General features: G+C 40.7%; 2 protein-coding genes across 2 annotated transcripts in view; both read left to right on the plus strand.

Moving 5' to 3' along the window:
• Window positions 1-6,778, plus strand: part of LOC115730650 (disease resistance protein L6-like) — a 25,098-nt gene extending 18,320 nt beyond the window's left edge. Inside the window, exon 5 of the mRNA XM_048285549.1 lies at window positions 6,677-6,778. The gene's annotated coding sequence lies outside the window, so the exon portion shown is untranslated. The remainder of the gene's footprint in view (window positions 1-6,676) is intronic.
• LOC115732935 (disease resistance protein L6-like) lies at window positions 2,682-27,372 on the plus strand. Its single transcript, XM_048285547.1, has 5 exons — window positions 2,682-3,351; window positions 3,690-4,797; window positions 4,954-5,244; window positions 5,332-6,993; window positions 27,325-27,372. Exons 1-5 carry the CDS (start codon window positions 2,858-2,860, stop codon window positions 27,364-27,366), a joined length of 3,597 nt encoding a protein of 1,198 aa, XP_048141504.1. The 5' UTR covers window positions 2,682-2,857; the 3' UTR covers window positions 27,367-27,372.
• Window positions 27,373-27,590: the final 218 nt, after the last annotated feature.

The raw sequence follows: 27,590 nt of genomic DNA on the forward strand, positions 1-27,590 counted from the left end.
AACGTCAAAAGATTTTTCGCAAAGTATGAACATATGTGTTGATCAAGCGGTACAGTGTAACATACAGCAATTGGGAGAGTGTCCAATGTCTCAACGCAAACTATGATATACAATCGAACAAATGATCGGTCATTTTACCCGAGTTGAAAGTCCAATGGATAGCAAAGGAGTGATAACCGGGGCACCTTGTATGGGAAGAAGGTAAATTTTTTAGTTTTTTTCCCCTACGGTGGGAAAGGGTGGCAGCGGGAAGCACATAACGGACACATTGCTAACTCACTGTAAACTACTTTCAAGTGAAGTACTTGGGATTGTCTCCCAACCTGTTGAAGATTGCATAAACCCCGTGATGTTACCAAGCACGAAATGTCCGATCAAAGAAACTAGAGTAAGAAAAAGTAAATCCTTACCAAGTCTCATTTGGATGTGCAGAGGCTAGTCTTTTGCTGCTAATTTGAGTAAGCTTTCTCCCAGTTGATGGATGGTTCTAGAGGAGACTGACTCTTTAATTTCCACTGATCTCTTTAAAAACTTTGAGCATCTCTGCAGGTAAAGAAAGAGGACAATATATAAGCTGCAGTCTCTCTGCAAATCCAATGAAATGCATCCACATGATAACAAAAACTCAACGAATGAGTGCATCAAACTGACACTCGGAAGAACAAGCATTTCTGTCCTTGAAACATTGAGCTACGGATGCATATGCTTTCTAAAATTTCATAAAATCAACTATCGACAGACCATGTTTCTTAAAAGGAGACATTCTCGTCCTTGTAATTTGCATGGCTGAAACTTTCCAATCTTATCTTAACATAAATCTCTGACCTTCTGAGCGCACGTTGCCTCCGGAATATGTGGCTTCTCTCCACTACCATTTCTTCCCTGTTACTCTGCTCTTCACCAAAAGTGGAATTCGAACTTTTGACGATAGTTAAATCTTTTCTTGGAATCTCTGGATTGGTACTTATGCAGTGTGGTTAGAGGGAGATAAATGACGTAATAAATGATAAGAAACTACTAAAATGCACATGATTATGAATTAAACTAGCAGTAAAAACTATATAAAATTCATGACAAATATGACTCAGAAAAATTACTATAGGATTCAAACGGGGGTCGACTATCGATCACGTGGACCCACACTTGAGAACCACATGATCAACGACCTCGATATCGGCGAAGAAAAGAATAACAAGTCTTTATTTCTTAACGTGATCAGTTACATTGACCTTTGATAAGTGCAAGTCTTTAATTTAAGTGAAATATTCACTATTTAATATTTTGCGTCTTTATAAAAGATGAAACTTCAAAAAATGATTAACATTCACCTATGCCTAATATTATTTCAGAAAGCTTTGTAATAATTTTTTTTTCTCAGTCCAGTATAGAAACACTTTTGTTACCTTACTTTAGATACTGATTTACTACGCAATTATCTTTCCTACATGTAGTGAACACATATTAACTAAACCTGTAAATCACGGCGTGTTTCGGCTGCACATATATTTTTAGTACGCTGGAGTCCTACAGAGTGTTCAGATAACTCTGAATATGCTTGGTAAGAGAGATTTTCAATGTATCTCGCCAATTTCATGACTTGGCATGTAAAATTTCTCAAGCTAGATTAGCATCAGACTTTGCAGCACTTTTCAAATGAAAGTTTTTTCATTTTTCATTACGATATTCCGAAACTGCTAACATTTTCGCCACCATCTATTGCTACAGGTTGCAAAATCACAAACTGTTAAAAGAAAATGAACGTGGGTGCAGTGGCGAGGACGACGGCTTCGACATCATTCACCACAATGACAACAGCATCTACAAATGGTGGCTTCAAAAAAAACCAAAAAAATTGATCGGGGTCTACATCTTTCTTGTGATTTCAAATGGTTTATAATTAGTCTATTCTAAGTCCGGAAATCATTTGTTTTGACAACTTGCTTTTTAATATATGTTGCATTAGCTATGTCACACGTAGAAGCTTTCTTGGAAGAACAGGTTCTGGGAAGATTCCCAGAATCATCATCTCCTAAACTCAAAGGAAACAAAACAAGAGTCGACCCACACAAATCCATCGTCATCCCACATCCCCAGTATAAGGACTCACCAAACGAAAACAGCCCAAAAACAGATACTTGAGTATAATTTGTCAACCAACTTTTGATTTTGCCCACAACTTTTGTCGGTCACCTAACATCTTAACTCCATGGTACCACTTTCGCACCGTTTAAATTTTGAAGCTCTGATACCACTTGTTCGGATTTGGTATCAATATCAACGCCGGATTGTGCAGGAGCGTGCGATTTTGATACCACTGATGATTTATGATTTGATGTGCAAGTGCATGTGTTTGTTTGGGACATATTTCAACGAATTAGACATGTAAATGTCTTTGCATTTGTCAAGCATTTCAACTCAAACTTTGAGAAAAGTAGTAATTATATTAGCCTCCATTTTTCACCTTCCTCAGCCACAGTTTTCTGAACTACAAGTCTTCCTCTTCAACTTGGACACTTGCTGCTGCACATGATTTTGAATATCCTTCCTTCGATCTGAATTTCCACGTCATAGGGAGCGAGCCATTTCCTTATCATCTAGAAAATGTTATGGTTTGATTGGTTTTCTTTTCCTGTTCACTGCACCATTATTTCCTCATGACGTGGCCTCTTTCTCATCGACCAATATCATTCCAGCTTATGGTCTTCGTCCTAAAAAACTAAGACTTTCTGTTTCAGCCTATTCTCTCAACCACCGCCTGTTGACGCAGCCCCTTCCTCTGATAAGAACATCGGGGCCGAGACAAGGGGAGGGAGAAAGAGAGAGAGACAGATCTGCTGAAGCTCAGCAAATTATTCCTATGGCGAGCTCAGATGCAGCAACGTCGTCGGGAAGTGACTATCAAGTTTTCTTGAGTTTTAGAGGGCCTGATACTCGCGTTGGATTCACTGACGTACTCTTCTATAGCTTGACCGATGCTGGAATCTGCGTCTTTCGAGACGACGAAGAGCTCCGTGTTGGTGAAAGGATTGATGGATCCCTTCTGCAAGCAATCGACAACTCTAGGATCTATATACCCATCTTCTCTCGAAACTATGCTTCGAGTCAGTGGTGCCTCCGTGAGCTCGCGCAGATCGTGGCAAATACATTCAAATCGGAAGGTAATAAAGTGATCCTACCTATTTTCTTCGACGTCAAACCCGACGATGTTAAACTGAAAACCCCGCTGTATCGCGATGCCATACTCAATTTGGAGCACGAGAAGAAGTTGAGCAACGAGCTAGTCAATGCTTGGAGAGAGGCTCTCATGGAGATTGATGCCATCAAGGGATGGGAAGTGAAGAAGTACAAAGGGTAAGCTAACTTCTCTCAAGATGCTTGTTTTTCCAATTTTCCTTTACACTTGATTCATAGATGTGAAAATTTCAGTATGATTGAGGTGGGGGTTTTGCCGTAGTAATACTAAATGTTGAAGCTTTGCTACGTCTTAAAAAAATATGTGAAATTGCTTAAAATGGAGTGATGTTAATGTCCAATAAGGACTTTTAGAAGATCACTTCTAGATTGTTAGGGTTTGCATTACTTTATCAAATCATTGTTTAGTACATACGGTGCTTGAATAACATCCCTTCTAGCCAGGTACTCGTGATTTCACATTTTCCCCCTACTAAAACGATTTTCTATTGTGGCAGTCACGGGGAACTCATCAGAATGGTAGTTGAGGAGGTTGTTGAAAAGTTGAAAACAAAACATAGATCGGTGACTGAACATTTTGTTGGAATCGATGATCAAGTAGCAGCTATAAGCAAATTATTAGACGTCAATTCCAATGGTGTGCGTCTAATTAAGATTCATGGCATGGGAGGTATCGGTAAAACAACTCTTGCCAAGGTCGTGTTCAATCAATTCTCTTCTCATTTTGGAAAGTGTTGTTGTTTCCTTGAAGATGTTCGAGCGAAGTCATCAAAAACCGATGGCTTAGTTGACTTGCAAAGAAGATTATTATCCGAAATTGGCCATCCTGCGGGAACAAGGAGCATTAATGAAATAGATTATGGAATGAAGAGGGCTGGAGAAGTACTTGGCAATAAGAAAGTTCTCGTCGTACTTGATGACGTTGACAGCAACGAACAAGTGGAGAAATTAGTTGGAAAGACTATTTTCTATTCGGGATCCAGAATATTGATTACAACTAGAAATAAAGATGTATTGCAAACCAATGCACCAAAGTATCAGATTTTAGATTATGAAATGGAGGTGATGAGTACCGATCATGCACTTGAGCTTTTCAACAGGCACGCACTTAACAAAACCTCTCCTTTAGATGATTACAACGATGTTTCAAGGAAAATCGTATATGCTCTTGGGAGACTTCCGTTGGCTCTTGAGGTAATTGGTTCATCCCTTTACCACAAACCGCAAGAAATATGGAATGAGACGTTGGAAAAGTTAAGAAAAGCACCTGCCAATGATGTTTTTGGAAAGTTGAAGATCGGCTATGATGCCTTATGTTTCGAGCAGCAACAAATTTTCCTCGATATCGCATGCTTTTTCATCGATAAAGATAAGACGAATGCAATCTACATGTGGAAAGATTGTGGGTTTTTCCCGGATACTGGAGTGGCTGTCCTTATTAACATGTCTTTGATAAAGATTGTGGAGGAAAATAAGTCCTGGATGCACGATCAACTTAGAGATCTTGAAAGGAAGATTGTTCATCAAGAAAATCCAATAAATCCTAAGGAGCGGAGTAGGATATGGATATGGGACGAGGGCCTTGAAGCACTAAGATCAAGGGAGGTAAAGCACTTATAGAGAATTAATTAGATTCTGGCAATAAATTCCACTACATTGACTTAGGATGCTCTATTTTTTTTTTTCCTTTTCCATTTTCTAATTCTTTTGCTCTATGAGATAGAATACTGATATCAGCAATTTCCCATTTCTCATTTGCAGATGAACAATAACGTTCAAGCACTATCGCTTGAGGCATATGGCCGACATCCCCATAATGTCATCGTTCGAAGTGAAGAGATTGAAAGGTTTGAACGTCTAAGATTTCTCAAATTATCTGGTTTAACCCTTGTTGGCGATGCAGCAAATCATCTTACCAAATTAAGATGGATTTCTTTGAGTTCTCCTCCGCAAATCAATAAATGGCCCACCATGTCCCTAAAGAATGTAGTTGTTCTTGAATTTAATGAGGTTGACTTCTTAGATGATTCGAGATTACAAAGCTTAATTAAGGTGCGTAATACCTTTATTTCCACTTCAGTTTCATAGAAAGTAATACTTTGATTGTTTATCTATTGAATATTGCATTCATTTTGACAGATGGCAGCAAAATTAAAAGTTCTTTCTCTTAAACTTTGTTGGAACATAACTAGAACACCAGATTTCTCTGGATGCCCGAATTTAGAGAGGCTTACTTTCGAAGATTGTTCCAAATTGAGGAAAATTGACGGCTCTATTGGGAAGTTGAAGTGTCTAATAGACCTGAAGATTCATAACTGCAATTCTCTTAAACATTTGCCTGAAGAAATCGGAGACTTAGTGAATTTGCAGTATTTCTTCGTAGCTTGTAGTGGAATAAAGAAACTCCCAGGTTCCATATGGAAGATGAAATCATTACGTGAGTTGCACTTTCAAGGCAATATTTATGAGGAATCAGATCCAGCAAATTCGTGGGAATTACCTAGTGCTATTGGAATGCTCCAGAATCTGGAAGTGCTTCAAGTCAATAGTGGCTCTTTAAAAGGTGAACTTGCTTCGGGGATCGGAAGTTTGCCCTTTCTAAGAATCCTCAATCTATCAAGGACTGGTATTACTGGAATTCCAAAGAGCATCAGCATGCTTCCTCGACTGCAAAGAATTGAGTTGGTGGAATGCGATATGATTCAAGAGCTGCCGACGCTCCCAACAAGTTTGACCCATCTAGAAGTGTCATCTAAATCTTTGCTAGGAGTCCCGGATCTCTCAAACTTGACTAATTTGGTTGAATTGGATCTAAGTGATGGTGGAGGTTATGTGGATGATAGATTTCCACCAGAAAAAGGAGTAGGAGATAAACTTCTTCCTACCGGTGAGTTAGGGTGGATTGGGAAGTTATCCAAGCTGACCAAATTGAGCATCAGACTTCACAAAGTCCCTATTCCTACGGAGATGGCTTCCCTTCCTCTGCTAAACGAACTTGCTTTGTTCAATTTGGACCTGCAAACCTTTCCGCAACTCCCCTTATCTCTGCAAAAGCTAAGCCTTAATAATGTCAATATAGTTGGCTCACTCTCTCCGAACCTGAGAAATTTGTCATGTTTACACATCCGTTGGTCTCCAACGCAAGAAATTCAACTTGATGGGCTTCAACTTCCACAGCTAGAGGAGTTGCTGGTGCGAGATTGTGGATACCTCGAGAGATTGAGTCTATCAAGAATGAGGAAGCTGAGGGAAGTCAAGGTGTTCAATTGTCCAAAGCTAGTTGAGATCCAATTTTCTGCGGTGTTCGAATCACTGGAGGCATTGTCTATTGAAGTTTGCGACTCCTTCGAAAGGATAGTTTACGAGTCTGCTGATGAGTTGATTAGTTGTGAGGGGAGACTAATCTTCCCATCTCGAGTCTTAAGTAAGTTGCGTAATCTCGCACTGTTGGGATGCCCTAAGATACTCGGCATTCAAGTCGTAGGTGCGTCGGAATCGTGGGAAGTCTTCAAACTTTGGGATTGTCCTAATCTGCAAAGTCTCGGTGGTTTAGCAAACTTAAAGAACCTCAAGTCTTTGGATATCCGGTGGTGCGAGAGGCTACGGGTTGTCGAGGGCGTCGACGAGTTGGAATTTCTGGGCCAATTGGCGCTTTATGGATGCGGATCGTTGGAAAGGTTGATTGAAGTGTCAACCACCAAATTGCCAAATGATTGCCATGTAAGTATCCGAAGATGCAGGAGATTACGTGGGATTAAGAAAAGATTCATTGGCTCCGTCCAGTCCTTAAAGCATTATAAGGTGAATCTCATTCATTCTCTCTTCTTCTCTTTTTGATTTTTAAGGTGGACTTGTAATAATGCTGAGAAATAAAATATGAAAAAAGAAAACAGTCAAGCCATCATCCATTAATATTTGATCTCACTTATTTTCAGCTCGTGTTTTCTCATTTTCTTCTCTTTCTTTTTATTGTATATGAGAAAGTTCTACATGTGCACCAAATTAATTTTTAATGTGGTTTTCTTTCTGAAAAAAAAGGTGGATGATGTATTTCATCACCCTCCCCTGTTTTTTTTTACCTTTCGGACATTTATTTTTGTGGTCGTCGATGCGTAGTTTGAGTCTCGGTTTTAACTTTTACTATAGTCTAAAGTCGATTCTGCACGTAAAAACTTCTTAATCCGGCTAAAATTACGGACAAAACAAGTTTTCATCAAAATCGGGTAGATGGCTTCACTATATAAAATGTGTGCAGTTGGTGATATGGGAAATCGAACTCGTGCGATGCACATAATCCATGTACACAATTTTGTTCCTTTATTATTACGCGAGTCTCATTTGATTTACGATATTTTTTATATGATATTTCTTCATCTCATATAAGAATCTTTCCTCGTATTCCTATCTCAACAAATGCTGTTAAAAACTACACAAGTGACTTTCACCTGTATCTTTCGTGGAATTTAGAATAGCTTCTGTCTATTTTCTTGTACATAGTATACATTGATCGATATGTATAGCTAATTGATTTGACAGCATAATCTTAATCATTCGATTCCTCTTTTTCTTTTTTTTTAACTTTGATGATTGGTTGTGATTTTATTTTTCAGGAGTCACGCTTTCATGCTTGTTTGGATGCTTTTGAAGCTTTGAAGTCAAGTTGTGTATTGAGATGGTAATAGCATATTTCTCAAGAATGACTTCAAATACCGGGGACATCAAGTCAAGAGGCAGGTGAGACCTCATTTTCAATCTAGATAGACGAAGTGCCCTCAAAACAACATTTCTGACCCTTGAATCCATAACCGATTCTTCGCTCGAATTAGTGACTTCAGGATTGGCACATATCTTTCCTGTTGCTTTTGACAACTCGTTCAAATCGCCCGTCTTGCTTGGAGAACTGCAAAAGTTTAGTACAAGCAAATTGAGCATATGCAGAACAATGTTGTGTCAATGGCCTAATCCAATATATGAAATCTACTTGTTAGAGCTGTCAACTCGTTCACATGACAAGACCAGCGTCCTACATAGTAAAAATACGACATGACATTGACACGTCTTTTCTATAATTGGGAGTTATTTCGGTCTTAAAAGTGACTATTATCTCAAAAAATATCGCTCTCCCATTTCATTGGACTCAAAAGGTTCAAATCAACCATGAATATGTTAGGCTAGAGCACATTGTGAACCCTACTTCCAGGCTTGTAGCCTTCTAGTAGTTAAATCGGTCATATGTTGCCGGAGACAAAGATCTCAACATCCTCTTTAAAGCATACCATGGTGAATTTAACACGAGCTTTCCTGGAAAATTAGAATGGGAGAAATCGGACTTGAGACTCGATACAGCTAGTAAAAGTTCTATAATTTCAGGTGAAAAGGCACCAACAGCAAGAAAATGATGCAGAAAATCAAAATATTTTTCACAGGTATAAACATGTGTGTTGATCAAACTAGTAACATACAGCAATTAGGAGGGTGGCCATTGTCTCAACACAAACTATGATATACAATCCAGCAAAACATAAGGTATGTTTTTCCCTATTTTTCCCTCTCGGGGGAGGGTGTGGCGGTGAGAAGCACATAACTGACACATTGATAACTCACTGTTAACTACTGTTAAGTGAAGATTGAAAATGAGGTCTAGATAGATGAAGTGCCCTCACCGACAACTCATTGGGAAAACGGAATAATAAAATTTGAACAAAATTTCATTCAGCTAAAAAATGTATGAACATGTGTTGATCATACTAGTAATACAGCAATTAGGAGAGTGTCCAATGTCTCAACACAAGCTATGATACACGCTCGAACCAAAAAGAAAAAATATCTCATTCTACCCCGGTTGAAAGTTCATTGGATAGCAGAGGAGTGATAAACGGGGCACCTTCATACACGAAGAAGGTGAATTTTTTCCTTTTTTTCCCTCTTGGTGGGGGTGGCGGTGGCAGTGGTGGTGGCGGTGGCGGTGGGAAGCACATAACCGATGAATTGCTAACTCACCGTCATTCAGCTCTAAAATTGCAACTTGACTAGGTACATATGCCTCACCTCTGTTGAGAAGTGGATCTCACACTGATATGGCTTACAGTCAAAGGAGATTTGACTTTTGTCACTTTTGTGTGCCCCCTTGCACTCTCCCCCAACTTGAGAATCCTTGGTGTAACCTGTTGAAGATTGCATATAAACCATGTGATGTTATAAAGCACGGAATGTCCGATCAAAGAAACTAGAATGACAAAGAAAATCTCCACCTGGTTTCATTTAGATGTAGAGAGGCAAGTCTTTTGCTGCTAATTTGAGTAAGCTCTCTCCCAGTTGATGGATGGTTCTCGAGAAGACCGACTCTTAATTTCCTCTTATCTCTTTAAAAACTGGTGGACTTGTGGAGGCTCTCTAGAGGTAAATAAAGAGGACGATATATAAGCTGCGGGCTCTCTGCTTGGGACATTTACATAGTAGTAAAAGTGAGCTAAGAAGTGCAAAAATGTTGTGTTGTTGATCCACCGACTTTTTTACTGAACTCCGAAAGATGCCATCAAATGGGTCAACATGATAGCCTAAACTCAATGAATGAGTGCACCAAAGCGATACAACAATATGCATTTCTGTCCTTATAACATTGAGCTACGGATGCTTATGCTTTCTCAAGTTTCTTAAAATCAACCATTAAGAGTCCATGTTTCTAGAAAGGAGACGTTAATGACTCGTCGCTCTAATTTTCCATGGCGGAAACTTGCCAATCTTATCTTAATACAAATCTCTGACCTCTCATTCTGCATATCACTTAAAGGGCACAGTTTTTTGACCCCAAAAAAAAAAGGGGCACGATTGGACCTTCCGAGCGTACATTGCCCCAAGAATATGTGGTTTCCCCTACCAATTCTTCCCTGTTACTCTGCTCTTCACCCAAAGTGGAATTCAAACTTTTGACAGTTGACAAATCTTTTCTTGGAATCTCTGGATTGTTGCTTACCCGGGCTGCACATGTACTTCTGTTTGGTACTGTTTTATCCGATGAATAACCTTGTTGATCAGATTCTCGAGTATACATCTTTGTTTGACATTTCCAAAGATGATTCTTCTAGATTTTAAATCCGATAGGCCGCGGACTTTGGCACCCAATCATCCATTCCTGGGTTGGACATAGAAGTTGAAGTTACAGAAGTTTCCACCTGAACGATACCATTATCCTCACGATCGGGAATTGCCTCGGGAAGTCGAGTTTTTGACCCCTTGTGCTAATTCATCTCTGAAGATCTCCATTTCCTTCTACAATCTTCTTCCCACCTTGTTCTCCCTCAGTCATGGGTGAATGATCAAAGCCATTAACCTGGACATCACAAATGATTGCTAAGATCCCGTAGGTGCAATCACGAGTCAAGACTTTTGTTTCAGATGTTTCCTTTCGGTTGAAACTATAATCTCATGTATCGAAGGATAATCCAAGATGGATGCTTTGGGAACAAGTATTCACGCATCTTCACTGCCATCCATCATTTAATCACCACGGGCATTATTCTCCACACGGGTGTATTTGTAAAAGGGTGATATACGTGATCAACACAAGTTTGAAGAGTGACTATCCAAGCTAGATTCCGCATCCATATTGATTGTGTCATCTTCCGCCACGCATCGACGACTTCCCAATTAACCACCGCAGATTTCCTTAGGCCGATTCGCCATCCGCATAAAAACTAGAGAAAAAGAGAATCTAAATAGCCCTAGAATTGGCAAAAGAAAAGGAAAATAACTCGCAAACCCCTTTGAGTTGGCTGTACTATAGCTCCTCCTATTGCAATCGGACCATCCGCTTTCCAGCACAATGAAGTTCTATCACATAACATATACATCAGAACAGCTACTTATAAGAGCATCATTTTTCCGAAAAGCGATGCCACGAAATAGCATTATCTCCAAGTGAAATTGAGCAGCGAAAAATCTCCTACTCACACCTCGAAATCAAGACACGGAATGTAAATGCCGTCTACATAAGCGTTCATATTCTTTGTGATAGAGAGAGAAGGAATCTCCATTTCACACCCCGCTCGGTTCATTCTCATTGGTTTTGGAATCCCGAAAGCGAGATTTGGTATGCATGCACAGGCACGGACAGCGAGGGATGCGGAGCCGAGGGTAAAGATCATGGAGGTAAGAACCTAAAATGAAGCATATTTCACGGTCGTGTCAATTCACTCTTTCTTCCTCCACGGATCCTGCAACAAGCGCCTGCAGAGATGCCAAAATTTCTCTATCCAGGCCACTCTCTCAAGCTCACTCCTTACCTTCAAACCGACGGGGGGAGCTCCTAGGATTCGCCCGCACGGATTCCGATTGCTCCCAAATGTGCAAGCTGCTTGAATTCACCTCACCCCCATATGTGCAAGCTGCTTGGACTCTATCATGGGCTTTTATTACTAATGTCGGATGTGCAATTCTATCTACAGCATGATTTTCTTCTGATAACTCTCACATATCATCAGTATGTTATTTTATTTTATAGCTACTGTGATTCCACATTTGATTTCATTAACGTTTATTGATCGCATTAACTTGAGTGATAACTGTTCTCGCCCAAGAGTCACGATGTTCAAAGGTTATGATAACATCTTGATGGACGACGTTATCCAAAGGGGTGCGAAGGGGAGAATTTATAAGGGTCATCTAAGCCAAACACGCTATCGTCGGTTTTCATTTTTAACGTACATACGTAACGTACTCATCGCCGATCGTTCATCGCTCTGCGAATTCCGATTTGTCATTCCTCTTCATCAATGGCTGGAGGTAAGTAAAGATTCCTTACATTTCTACATTCGGTTCTGATCATATGTGATTTTGTTTGACAACGTATAATCGGGACATTCGGTCTTTAGAATTTTCTTACATTTGGTATCCGGTGAATCAAGGCCCGGCTTCGGTATAGGAGGGTCCTCTCGCCATGGGTAACAAAAGCCCTAAGGTTTCTCGGCATTTGGTTATTCGCCGGAGATGAATTTTGCAAAGAAAGTTCACGGTTAGGGTTTGCGTTCGAGAGTTTCTTTTTCCCGATTTCGGGCCAATTCATTCGTCGTTTTGGTCAATTCTCGGACCTATATGTCGTGCCGACGAATTCTACAAAACCCACTAATTAATTCGGTTTATGGTGAGCTGTCAGAGGAGAATTGGACGACGAAATAAGCGGCGGAGTCGGGTGGCAACCTTCTGTGCGCGAGAAGCAGATGCATCGCGAAAATTAATTTCTGTTCGCGAAAGGGAAACCTGCCGGAGGAAAAGCATGCGCCCACGAGCCCAATTACAACAAAAAAAAAAAGGGGTAGAGTTTTGCTTCCGCTGAGAGTCGAACTCAAGACCTCCGCATTTGAGAGTAGGTGTCCTAACCAACTGAGCTACGAGAACTCACTTGTTCAGTTGTTGCAGAATTTCAAATTTTAACCTTGCCCAATGGAAATTACAGTTCTGCCCCTGCCCGTTTGGTTTTAACGTTTTGCCCTCTAGTTGTGTTAGAAATTACGGTTTTAACCCCATACGGTTTATTTACGATTTTACCCATTAGTTAATTTACAATTCAGTCCCTACCTACGTAAATTTACAGATTTGCCCTTATATGCAATATTGAGTATATTTTGCATGAAATTAAATGTCTAGTGATCTATATATTTTAATTAATTAGAGTTTAGCCACATCAACTCTAATTGATTGAAATTATATATTATGAGCCTCTAGATCACATATAGTAAAGACATTTACTTGTAATTAATTATATTAATTTAATGAATTTTATCCCATAGGAATTTTCATTTTATTAATATGATTAATTAGGTTGAAATACCATATTATTTTTCTTAATTTCCCCACGGGGATTAGGAAAAAGGAGTATAATATGATAATTTCATCATACAGTTATTATGAATCTATTTAAATTAGAAACTTGTCCACATGTAGTTTTTGATGTTATTTGATTCATATTATGTGACATGTTAAGTGAATTTGCCTCAAATATTGTGACGTAAGCATGTTTATTTTATTTTATTTATTATGCGGTTTTACCACCTGTGAATTTCTCCGAATTTAAGAATGATGTTCCCGTGTTGAATGGTGAAAATTACAAAATTTGGAAGGAGTTAATCCTCCTTCAATTGGGGTGCATGGACATTGATTATGCTATAAGGAAAGATGAACCACTTGCTCCTACCGATATGAGCACTGCAGCTGAGATAGCCCTTTATAAACAATGGGAGCGATCCAACCGTCTTAGTGCGATGTTCATAAGGACAAAAATTTCTCCAAGTATTTGTGGTTCGGTCTCTCAGCATAACAATGCTAAGGCTTTATTAGAGGCCATTGGTGCGCAACTTGAGACTTGGGAAAAGGCGCATGCTATGACCCTAATTATGAGTTTTCATCATTGAAGCTCACAAGTATTAGAGGTGTGCGTGAGCACATCATAAAGATGAGGGACATAGTGGCTCAGCTAAAGAATCTTGAGGTGGATATATCTGAATCATTCCTTGTGTACTACATCTTGAATACTTTTTCCAACAGTATGCACCTTTTAAGATCTCTCATAACACACATAAGGACAAGTGGTCAATTAATGAACTCCCGACCTTGTGAGTTCAAGAGGAAGATAGGCTGCTTATGGAATCGGGAGATAATGTTCATTCGACAACACAAGGAAAATTTAAGAGGCAAGGCAAGCAGAAGGGAAAGGGTAAAATACCTCCCAAAGGCGACATTAAGAAGGAATCCAAATGCTTTTTCCGTAAAAGGATGGGGCATATGAAGAAGGATTATCAGAAATTTAAGGCCTGGCTCGAGAAGAAGGGTAAACCAACCTCATATGTTTGTTATGAAGATAATATGATTGATGTGAGTCACAACACTTGGTGGATTGATTACGGATCTACAATCCACATTTCGAATTCCTTGCGGGGTTTTCAAAACCACAGGAAACCAGTGGGAAGTGAACAATGCATCTATTCTAGAAACAAAATGCGTTCGTATGTAGAAGCTATTGGGACATGCAGATTAGTTCTCAATAGTGGCTTTGTTTTAGATTTGGAAATGACCTTTTATGTACCAAGTTTCTCTAGAAATTTGATTTCTATTTCAAGACTATTACCATTTGGTTACTCTTTTAACTTTTCGGACTCGACATTCAGTTTGTCATATAAATTTGAAATTGTTGGGAATGGTATTCTATCTGATGGTCTTTTTCGAATTAATTTACAAGACAATGCATTTTATAACGCGATGCATGTTCACGATAACGCTAGCATAAAACGATGTGTTGTGAATGAAGATTCCTCTATATTGTGGCTCCAGAGATTGGGACATATCTCCATAGACAGAATTAAGCGATTAGTAAAGGATGGAGTACTCGGTACTTTGAATTTTATCGATCATGATACTTGTGTGGATTGCATAAAGGGAAAGCGGACCAACAAGTCAAAGAAAGGTGCCAAGAAGAGCTCAGAAATATTAGAAATCATACATACAAACATTTGTTATCCAGATATGGACTTACATGGTCAGAAATATTTCATCACATTCATAGATGATTGCTCGTATTTCATGTATCTCTACTTGCTTCTTAATAAGCACAAAGCCTTATATGCCTTTAAGGTATTTAAAGCCGAAGTAGAGAAACAATGCGGTAAGCAAATTAAGATCGTGAGATCGGACAGAGGTGGAGAATATTATGGTAGATACACCGAAGATGGACATGCACCTAGTCCATTTGCGAAGTTTCTTCAAGAGCATGGGATAATTGCCCAATACACCATGCACGGGTCTCCGGACCAAAATGATGTAGCGAAAAGAAGAAAGCGAACTTTATTAGATATGGTACGAAGTATGCTTAGCAGCTCCAAACTTCCTAAGTCCTTGTGGATTGAAACTCTTAAGACGGCAGCGTACATATTGAATCGAGTTCCGACTAAGGCTGTCCCAAAGACGCCTTTTGAGTTATTGAAAGGTTGGAAATCGAGTTTGCGACACTTACGTGTTTGGGGATGCCCATATGAAGTAAGAGTTTACAATCCACGGGAAAAGAAATTAGACCCAAGGACTATAAGTGGGTATTTTATTGGATATGCCGAAAAGTCCAAGGGATATAGATTTTAGTGTCCATCTCATACCACTAGATTCGAGGAATCGAGAAATGTAAAGTTTCTTGAAAATGACTTGATTAGTGGGAGCAATCGATTGGAGGACCTTGTTCCCGAGAAAAATCATTCAGATTTTCAACCTTCCACATCAAGTACTAGATTGTTTGTTGTTCATAACGCTCCTCCAGTCCAACCAGCTGTTGAGCAACCAATTATTGAAACTCCACAACCTGCTGATATTGATCCGGTGATCCAGTTGTACAACAATTACCAGAAACTATTGAACAATCTGTTGAACAACATGTTTCCGAGAAGAACATTGACGCAACATTAAGAAGATCTACTAGAATAAAGCAATCAGCAATTCCTAGTGATTATGTTGTGTATTTGCAAGAATCTGACTATAATGTAGGAGCTGAGAATGATCCTGAAACGTTTTCACAAGCCATGAGTTGTGATAAATCCAATTTGTGGTACAATGCCATGAAGAAAGAGATGAATTCTATGGCATCTAATACGATCTGGGATTTGGTTGAGTTGCCGGATGGTAAAAAGGTCATTGGTTGTAAATGGGTCTTTAAACTAAGAATGACTCATTGGGCAATATTGAGAGATATAAAGCCGGGCTTGTTGCCAAGGGATTTGCTCAAAAGGAAGGAATCGATTACACGGATACTTTTTCTCCGGTATCTAAGAAAGATTCTCTTCGTATCATTTTGGCATTGGTTGCCCATTTTGACATGGAATTGCATCAAATGGATGTGAAAACGGCATTCCTCAACGGAGAGCTAGAGGAAGAGGTTTACATGAAACAACCATAAGGATTCTCCTCTAATAATGGTGAGCATTTGATGTGTAAATTTAAGAAATCTATATATGGCTTGAAACAAGCATCCTACCAATGATACTTAAGCTTTCATGGTGTCATCTCCTCATTCAGTTTTGTAGAGAATGTCATGGATTAATGTATGTACTAGAAGGTCAGTGGGAGCAAAATTTGTTTCCTTGTGCTGTATGTAGATGACATTTTACTTGCAACCAATGATAAGGGATTGTTACATGAGGTGAAACAATTTCTCTCTAAGAGTTTTGATATGAAGGATATGGGTGAGGCATCTTATGTCATTAGCATTAAGATCCATAGGGATAGAACTCGAGGCATTTTGGGACTGTCTCAAGAAATCTATATTAATAAAGTCTTAGAGAGATTTCGGATGAAAGATTGTTCACCGAGTATAGCACCTATTGTGAAGGGTGATAGGTTCAATTTGAACCAATGCCCGAGGAATGATTTAGAAAGGGAACAAATGAAAGACATTCCATATGCTTTTGCTATCGGCAGCTTAATGTATGCTCGGGTTTGCACTCGACCTGACATTGCGTTCGCTATGGGAATGTTGGGAAGATATCAGAGTAATCTATGTATTGACCACTGGAGAGCTGCAAAGAAGGTGATGAGGTACCTTCGGGGTACAAAAAGTTACATGCTTATATATAGGCGGACTAACAATCTAGAGGTAGTTGGTTGTTCGGATTCGGACTTTCTTGGTTGTGTTGATTCTCAAAAATCAACATTTGGATACATCTTTATGTTTGCTGGCGGAGCCGTATCATGGGGGAGTGCGAAACAGACCTTAGTTGCTACTTCCACTATGGAGGCTGAGTTCATTTCTTGTTTTGAGGCCATCTCGCATGGTGTGTGGTTGAAGAGTTTCATTTCGGGGTTTAGGATTGTGGATTCTATTGCTAGGCCATTAAGATTGCTTTGTGATAATTCAGCTGCAGTTTTCATGGCTAAAAATCACAAGAGTGATAGTCGAAGCAAGCACATCGACATTAAGTATTTAGCCATAAGGGAACGTGTTCGGGAAAAGAAAGTGGTCATCGAACACATTAGCACCGAATTGATATTAGCTGATCCTTTGACTAAAGCCATGCCACCAATGAGAAACAAGGATCATGTAATTATGATGGGAATAAGTCCAATCATGTAATTTTTATTCGTATGGACGAATTTGTGAAACTCTTGTTTATTTATGTTGTTTTTCTCAATTACGGTGTACACATTCATTTATTATGAGAAAAATTTGCCATCTTCGATTTGGAATAAACATAAGGTTTATTCATTAAGTAGACCTAGAATAAACATAGGGTTTATTCATTAAGTTATGTCATCACATATAGGCTGATTTAGATGAGATAAGGTGCATTGTGATACATGGAAGATACTACTCATTCTAAGAGGACATATCGCCATAATTCATGTGCTTTGTCTTCAGCATGAAGTTTGTGTGAATTCAGTTCAATATTTTGTTTGATGAAATGTTGGGATCAAGTGGGAGAATGTTATATTATTTTATAGAAAATGTGATCCCACATTTGATTTCATTAACGTTTATTAATCGCATTAACTTGAGTGATAACTGTTCTCGCCTAAGAGTCACGATGCCCAAAGGTTACAATAATGTCTTGATGGACGACGTTATCCGAAGAGGTGCGAAGGGGAGAATTTAAAAGGGTCATCTAAGCCAAACCCTTTATCGTCGGTTTTCATTTTTAACGTACATACAAAACGTGCGTTTCTACGGAAAACACATACCATCATTTAGAGAGAGCAATTGGCTAGATACACCCATCGCCGATCGTTCATCGCTTCGCGAATTTCGATTTATCAATCCTCTTCAACAATGGCTGGAGGTAAGTAAAGATTCCTTATGTTTCCGCATTCGGTTCTGATTATATGTGATTTTGTTTGACAATTTATAATCGGGACATTCAGTCTTTAGAATTTTCTTACATAAAAAGGAGCGAATGCGACAGATTCCACTTTGCTAGCACCCTCATGAAGTTACACTTTTGCATGACGAGCATGCCTCTTCTCAGCATTGCGAGGCTCGGGGTGGAGCTTGATCGGGTCCAATCTATAGATTCCCTTTGGAAGATTTTCCTCTGCCAGACTATTAAAGTGTCCCGCCCTTGTCACCCGCAACAGCTGCTAGCTCTTCATCACGCAGCGTCCGGAAGAAGACTCGTGTCGTACTTTCTACTCCTGTGACGGGGACTTTCTACTCCTGTGACGTGGCAGTTGATGGTGGGTTCAAATTTCCTGCACAGAATGTGAATTCAGATTGCATCCTTCTTGTGCCTCTAGACCGATACTGAAACATCACTTCCATGAGCATAGTCTGATCTATCTTGAGGTAGCCACCGGTGCTGGAGAACAAAAAGCAAACCTGCAATGCAACTCTTGAGGTAACCAATGTGCCGTGGATCTCTATGAATCCCATCGACTTGGCAGCAAATTTGAAATTAAAGTTTTACATTCTTCATATGAGACAGCTAACACCTTCGTCACCACCTATTACCGCAGGTTGGCAAATTTCGAAATAGGAAAAAAGGAATGGAAGAGGATGCGGTGAGAAGGACTAGGGATTTGAGATTGATGACGACAGTATCGATAAACGAAGGTTTTGAAAAAGATGATTGGGGTCTACAACTTTCTTGTGATTTCAATTAGTTTAAAATCAACCCGTTCTAAGTCTGAAAACATTTGTTTTGAGAAGTTGTCTGTAATATGTGTTGACTTTAGCTATGACACAATAGAAAAGTTATAAAACATGGAACCTTTGCAACTGTAATGCGCATTTGAACCGGTAGTATTCCATCTAATGGTCTTCGTCGTAAAAAATTATGGCTTTCTCTTTCCACCATTTTGTCATATAACATTTGATTAGTCTACCTAATTGCGTGTTGACGCGGGCTCTTTCTCAGTTAAGAGCATTGGGTAGAGAGAGAGAGAGAGAGAGAGAGAGAGAGAGAGAGAGAGAGAGAGAGAGAGGCAGAGGGAGAAAGAAATAGAGAGAGATAGAGAGATTTGCTAAGCTGAGCTAGCCACTGCTATGGCGAGTTCAGATGCAGGAACTTCTTCGGGAAGCGAGTACCAAGTATTCCTGAGCTTCAGAGGACCCGACACCCGCACTGGATTCACCGATGTCCTCTTCCATAGCTTGACCGACGCTGGAATATGCGTCTTTCATGACGACGAAGAGCTCCGCATCGGTGAAAGGATCGATGGGTCCCTTCTGCGAGCCATTGACAACTCCAAGATCTACATACCCGTCTTCTCTCGGACATACGCTTCAAGCCAATGGTGCCTCCACGAGCTCGCGCAGATTGTGGCAAACACCTTCAAATCGGAAGGTAATAAAGAGATCCTACCTATTTTCTTCGACGTGGAACCTGACGATGTTAAGCTGAAGACTCCGTTGTATCGCAATCCATATTCAATTTGGAGCATGAGAAGAAGTTGAGGGATGAGCGAGTACATGCTTGGAGAAAGGCTCTCATGGAAGTCAACCCAATAAAGGGGTGGGAAGTGAAGAAGTACAGAGGGCAAGCTAGCAGCTTTTAAGATGCTTGCTTCTCCAATTTTCCTTAGCAGCTTGTCGTAGATGTAAAAAATACAGTAGAAATTCCAGAAAGGCTCTCATGGAGGTCAATACGTTAAGCATTTCACCACTTAAAGACACGATATTCCAATTCTATAGTCATCCCCTGAACAACAAATCGTAAGATGTCCACTTCAAATGCATAAATACTAATGCACGAACTTTATTAACATAATCCCAAAATTGGTAATCTCGTGTTGAAATCAAGTCATCAAGTGGGGCAATTCTAGCTAGGAAACGGTGATGTTAATGTACCGAATGGCCGATTAGAAGATCACTTCTAGATTGTTAAGGTCCCATTACTTATCAGGTCATTGTGTAGTTTATCCTGTGCTTGAAGAGCATCACTCTAGCTTGGAAATGGTGATTTGCATTTTCCCCCCCAATAAAACGGTTTTCTATTGTGCCAGCAATGGAGAACTGATCAAATTGATAGTCGAGGATGTCGTGGAAAAGTTGAAGATGAAACACAGATTGGTGACTGAATATTTAGTTGGAATTGATGATCAAGTGAAGTAAGCAAATTATTAGACGTCAACTCTGGTGGTGTGCGACTCATTAAAATTTATGGCATGGGGGGTATTGGGAAAACTACTCTCACCAAGGGCGTCTTCAACCAACTCTCTTCTCATTTTGGAAAGTGTTGTTGTTTCCTTGAAGATGTTTGAGCGAAGTCATCAAGATCTGATGGCTTAGTTGAGTTGCAAAAAAAGTTGTTATCCGAAGTCGGCCATCGTGCGGGAACAAGTAGCATTGACAAAATTGATTATGGAATGAAGAGGACTGGTGAAGCGCTATGCAATAAGAAAGTCCTCATTGTACTTGACGATGTTGATGACAACGAACAAGTGGAGAAATTCGTTGGAAGTACTACTTTCTATTCGGGATCCAGAATTTTGGTCACAACTAGAAATAAAGATGTTTTGCTAATCAATAGACACAAGTATCAAATTTTAGATTATGAAATGGAGGTGATGAGCACCGATTATGCGCTTGAGCTTTTCAGTAGGCACACATTTAACAAAGACTCTCCTTTAGATGATTACAAAGATCTTTCAAGGGAAATCGTACGTGCTCTTGGGAGACTTCCATTGGCTCTTGAAGTAATTGGTGCGTTTCTCTATCGCAAACAGCAAGAACTGTGGAAAGAGACACCGAAGAAGCTAAAAAAGTACCTCATGAGGATCTATTTGGAAAGTTGAAGATCAGCTATGATGCGTTAAATTTCGAGCAACAACAAATTTTCCTCGATATTGCATGTTTTTTCATCGGCGAAGATAAGACTAATGCAATTTATATGTGGAGAGATTGTGAGTTTTTCCCGGACACCGGAGTTGCTGTTCTCATTAGCATGTCTTTTGTGAACAGTGATCTTCTTTATTTGATGAGAAAAGAACGTATATATACATACTAGGGTAAAACTCCCAATACCCACAAGCTCACAAAGACCATTCTACCCTTACTCTTTTAACACTCCCCCTCAAGCTGGAGTATGTATATCAAGCATGCCCAACTTGTTACGGATGTACTCAACCCTACTACTCCCTAGAGATTTGGTGAAAATATCAGCCAGTTGTTCACCAGTCCTAATATAACTAGTCGAGATAACTCTAGCTTGAAGTTTCTCACGAACAAGATGACAATCAACTTCAATATGCTTGGTACGCTCATGGAATCTTGGATTAGAAGCAATATGGACAGCTGCTTGATTATCACACCACAACTCCATTGGTGCGGGATCTTTGAATTCGAGTTCAACTAATAGGCGACGCATCCGGATTAACTCACAAGTAGCTTGAGCCATAGCCCCGTATTCTGATTCTGCGCTTGATCTAGCCACAACACTTTGCTTCTTACTCTTCCAAGATACTAGGTTTCCTCCCACAAAGGTGCAATAACCTGATGTAGATCTTCTATCTATGGGAGATCCCGCCCAATCAGCATCCGAGAAGGCTTCCACTCTTACGTGACCATGATCCCTATAAATGAGCCCACGACACGGGGCTTTCTTCAAGTATCTCGGAATTCTGATTACGGCATCCCAATGTGAGGTACGGGGGGAAGACAGAAATTGACTCACCACACTCATTGGAAAGGAAATATCGGGTCGAGTGATAGTCAGATAATTTAGCTTTCCAACAAGTTTTCGATACCTTTCTGGATCATCTAATAGTTCACCATCCTTTGCCATCAACTTCAAGCCCACTTCCATCGGTGTATCCAGTGGTTTAGCTCCTAACATACCTGTCTCCGTAAGCAAATCCAAAACATACTTTCGTTGTGAAATATGAATGCCTTTCTTCGCCCGTGCCACTTCGATACCCAAGAAGTATCTCAATGATCCCAAATCCTTTGTATGGAATTGCTGCTGTAGATACGGTTTCAACTCATCAATTCCTATGGAATCATCTCCGATTATGACAATATCATCCACATAAACTATAAGAAATATGCGACCAGCTTCGGAAACTCGGTAAAACATTGAATGATCTCCGGTGCATCTACTCAATCCAAACCGGAGTACCGCATCAGAAAACTTCCCGAACCATGCTCTGGGAGATTGTTTCAAACCGTATAAAGATTTTTTTAAGCGACAAACATGGCCAGACTCCCCCTGAGCAACAAACCCAGGTGGTTGCTCTATATACACCTCTTCCAATAAATCTCCATGAAGAAAGGCATTTTTGACATCAAGCTGAAACAGAGGCCAACTAGCGAAGCGGCCCGGAGAAAGTAAGAGACGAACAGAGGTCATCTTAGCCACCGGGGAAAAGGTATCACCATAATCGACTCCAGAAACCTGGGCATATCCTTTAGCAACCAATCTGGCCTTGAGACGAGCAAGAGAACCATCGGGATTAACCTTGACAGTAAATACCCACTTACATCCAATAGCCGTCTTCCCTGCAGGTAAAGGGACAAAATCCCAAGTTTGATTTTGGTCCAATGCCAATAGTTCCTCTTCCATAGCTTTCCTCCAGCCTGGACTAGACAATGCTTCAACAACAGTTTTAGGAGTAGGATGTGTATCAATGGTCATTAGACTAGCTCGACAAGAGGCAGATAAACCAGAATAGGAGACAAACCGTGCAATAGGATGTTTCGTACAACTACGAACTCCTTTGCGGTGTGCAATGGGAATATCAAGATCAGTATATGACCGACTTACCTCGGGTTCGGAGGACGAAGAAGACGAGATAGGCTCAGACTCATCTGCGGGGGGCTCCACATGCCGACGAGGACGTCTACCGTAAACATACTGGACAGGTGGAGGAGTTGGAGGTTTCAAAGTGGTTGTTGATTCCATAATGACATATGTCAAGGAATCATCATCCATTGTAGGAGGCGCCATTGGATTATCAGAATAGACAGTGGACTCAAAAAATGAGACATCTGCAGTAGTAAAATACTTATGCAAAGAGGGACAGTAGCACCTATAACCCTTTCGGGTATGAGAGTACCCCACAAAGATGCATTTAAGAGATCGAGGATCAAGTTTAGATAGTCCTGGACGATGATCACGAATATAACGGACACAACCAAATATACGAGGTGGTAGATGAAATAAAGGGTCAGAAGGAAAAAGAAGAGAGTGAGGAATGGCACCTTTAAGAACAGAGGATGGCATGCGATTGATAAGATAACATGCGATCATAACAGCGTCGGCCCAAAAGGAGTTATCTATTTTCATTTCAAACATTAAAGAACGAGTAACTTCTAACAAGTGACGATTCTTTCTTTCAGCTACACCATTTTGTTGTGGTGTATCTGAACAAGAGGATTGATGAAGAATACCCCGTTGAGACATGAATTCAGAGAAAGGCTTAGAAAAGTACTCTTTGGCATTGTCACTTCGAAGAATACGAACAGAGGTAGAAAATTGAGTATGTACTTCGTTAACAAATGCACAAAAAATAGAGAATAACTCGGAACGACTTTTCATTAAATATAGCCAAGTGGCTCTTGAATAATCATCTACAAAAGTAACGAAGTACTTAAAGCCCAACTTTGAAGTAATCGGACAAGGACCCCAAACATCGGAATGAACTAACGCAAATGGCCGAGAGGCTCGTTTATTGACTCTTGGACTATAACTAATACGGTGCAATTTTCCAAACCGACACGACTCACACTCAATACGAGATAAAGAATGAAAACGAGAATCTAACTTCTTCAAACTTATCAAATAGGGATGTCCCAAGCGACAATGAATTTGATGTGGAGAAACTGTCGAACAAGCAACACCGGTAGTATCATCAAACACATATAGCCCCCCCGACATGTGTCCCCTACCAATCGTCTTCTTCGACTTCAAATCCTGAAAGACACAAGAATCGGGATAGAAGGTTACAGAACGGTTATATTCTTTGGTAAGATGACTAACGGACATAAGGTTAAATGGAAAATTTGGGAGGTACATGACAGACGATAAAGATATGGAGGATATCAGGGGAACTGTGCCTATCCCTTTTACGGTGGATAACGAACCATCGGCTATAGTAACATTGGATACAGACTCATGAAAGGTAGAAAATATACACGAAGATCCAGTCATATGATTCGTAGCACTTGAATCAATGATCCGGGAGCGAGAGGTAGATGAGAGACATGCTGTTGCATTACCTGTCCGAGCAAAGGTAGCTGTGGAAGAGGAAACTGGCTGAGAAATCTGGAACCGATTGTACCTAGCAAGTTCCTCTTCTGACATTCTGATCATTGTTCCTCTCTCGGAGGATCGAGAAGGAATAACAGATTCATTTGCATTAGCTACATTTGCTACTGCCAAATGAGGGGGCCTTCCATGAAGTTTATAGCAAAAACGCTGAATATGTCCAGGCATACCACAATAATGACATGTTCGTGCAAGTCCGAAGATATCGCCCGAGTCACCAGAGGTGCTACTATATGATTGTGATTGGCCTCACTCGAACCCACGGCCATTACCGCCACTACTCAAGCCACGACCACTCCGACCACCGCCACGACCTCGACCACCACCTCGGTTCCCCCGGATCGCCAAGGCAGAGCTATCACCTGTAGGAGATATATCTTTAGATGTTTCTCGTGAAACCCTCAAGACCCGAGAAAAGGTTTCCGTCGGTGAGGCCACAGTATCTCCTCCAAGAATTTGTGAACGAACCCCCTCAAACTCTGGTCCTAATGCTCCCAAAAAACCCATAAGCGCCAATTGTTCTCGTTGCTCCCGCATCTTCCTAACATCAGGGGTAATTGGCAAAAGGTGATTAAGTTCCTCATACATTTGTTTAAAATCAGCAAAGAATTGAGTAAGAGGCCGACCCTTTCTATCGGCTCTAAAGAAATCTTGAGAAACTTCATAAATCCTTGACTGATTATTTTCTCCGGAATAGAGGACGTTCAAGTAATCCCACGGCTCCTTAACCGTCGTGACATGTGTAACTAAGGCAGCCACATGAGACTCCATAGAATTCCACATTTGTCCAAGAATTCTGGCATCCATTGTATCCCATTTAATATCAGCATCAGTTCATTCACCTGTTAGATGGTGATTTAGCTCTCTTCCGGTCAATACTACCATCACAATCCTCTTCCACTGCTGGAAGTTGGTGACCCCAGCTAGTTTATCCTCTGTCAAACGACTAGAGGATGCGGATACTACTTCCGTTAACACTCCTTTGTTCTTATCCGCCATAATCAAACCATCAGCGGTAGAATGTGCACTTCAAACAGCTCACTTCAGCATCAACGGGGTCCAAGAACGAGCGCGATAGAGTCGTGCAAAGGCGTCGCTGGGGTCGCACTTCAATCGGTGACTCCAAGGAAGTCTCGCACCTTGACTAGCAGCGTTAGCACATGCCGGAAGTAGACCGCCGGGCCTGGGTGACGTGAGACGACTCCTGCAGGGGGTCGCCGGGCCTCGGCAACTCCGGGCGACGCCCGACGGAGGGTCGTCGGGCCTCGGCGACTTCGGGCGATGCCCAACAGAGGGTCGCCGGCCTGGATCCGGGTTCGCCGGCCTTCGGCGAGGGGTCGCCGAGCCTCGGCGACGCCCGATAGAGGGTCGCCGGGCCTGGATCTGGTTCGCCGGCCTTCACCGAGCCCGGATCTGACTCGCCGGCCTAGATCTAGGGTTCGCCGGGCTTGATTCTTCAAGTAGCGGCGGTCGGTGATGATTTTAGGGTTCAGATCTAGGGTTTAGGCTTTTTGTTTTTTTTTAATTTGGCTCTGATACCATGTGAACAGTGATCTTCTTTATTTGATGAGAAAAGAACGTATATATACATACTAGGGTAAAACTCCCAATACCCACAAGCTCACAAAGACCATTCTACCCTTACTCTTTTAACATCTTTGATAAAGATTGTGGAGAATAATAAGTTTTGGATGCACGATCAACTCGGAGACCTTGGAAGGAAAATTGTTTGTTTAGAAAATCCAATGATTCCTGAGCAGTGGAGTAGGATATGGATTTGGAAGGAGGTCCTTGATGCATCAAGAACAAAGGAGGTAAAGCACTTCTAGAGAGAACTAATAGTTTGTGACCAAAATTCCTTTACATGTATCAGACGGTGCACCCCTCGAGAGATTGAAGTTGTCGAGAATGAGGAAGCTGAGAGACGTCACAGTGCAGTTCTGTCCAAAGATAGTTGAGATCCAATTTTCTTGGGCGGTCGAAGCACTGGAGGCGTTGTCCACCCATTTTTGCGACTCCTTCAAGAGGCTAGTTTACGAGCCTGCTGATGAGCTGATTAGTTGTGAAGGGAGACTGATCTTTCCATCGACCGTCTTGAATAATCTGCGTGCTCTCACCCTGTCCGGATGCCTTAAGATACTCGACGTTCGAGTCATAGGAACGTCGGACTCGTGGGAACACTTCAGACTTTTCCACTGTCCTCATGTGCAGAGTCTCGGTGGTTTATCAAACGTAAAGAACCTCAAGTCTTTGGATATCCAGAGCTGCAACAGGCTACGGGTTGTCGAGGGCATCGACGAGTTGGAGCTTCTGGGCCAATTAATATTTTCTAGTTGCGGATCGTTGGAAAGGTTGATGGATGCATCAACCACCATACTGCCGAATGACTGCAACGTGATTATCTCCAGATGCGGGAGACTAGGTGGGGTTAAGAACAGATTCGAAGGCTCCGTCCAGTCCTTCAAGCATTATAAGGTGAGTCTGGATCAGTCTCTCTTTTCCTTTTCGGAAGAAATATATGAACTCACTCTCAGACAGGAGAATCTAATTGGTGGATGATGTATTTCTGCATCCTCCCCTGTTTTTGGCAGTTCGATAAAAAGCCACTTCAAACAGGAACTAAAGCAAATCGACCATTCAAGCAGGGGGTAGAGTTGATTTCTGCTAATTACTTAACTTTTAATGCGTAGTTTGGGTGTTGTTTGTAACTCTTGCTATAGTTTAGTCGATTGTATACATAAAAGCTTCTTAATTTAGCTAAAAGATGAACAAAACCAATTTTCATCAAAGTTGTGATATAGCTAATAGGACGAACTGAATTTATGTGTATGCAAATTCACAAAAACGAAATTTCATTCCGTTTTTGAAACTTTCAGTGAAGACTGGTTGTGATTTTATTTTTCAGGACTCACGCTTCAACTGGACTACATGGTTTGGACGCTCGTGAAATTTTGAAGACAACTCGCGCGATGATTGTCAGCATGCAGGGAATGGAACTACCATATTGAGAAAAATGGCTTCAGATACTGAGGCATCAAGTTAGGATCCAGGTTACACCTCATCATTTTCATGCTAAGAAGATGAATTGCCCTTGTGGCAGATGCAAGAGACTTACTCTTCCTCAATTCAACATTTCTGAATTAGTTACTTGAGGATTGTCGCATATCTTTT

Source organism: Rhodamnia argentea, chromosome 9 (genome assembly GCF_020921035.1).
Source record: "Rhodamnia argentea isolate NSW1041297 chromosome 9, ASM2092103v1, whole genome shotgun sequence".
Lineage (NCBI taxonomy): Eukaryota > Viridiplantae > Streptophyta > Magnoliopsida > Myrtales > Myrtaceae > Rhodamnia > Rhodamnia argentea.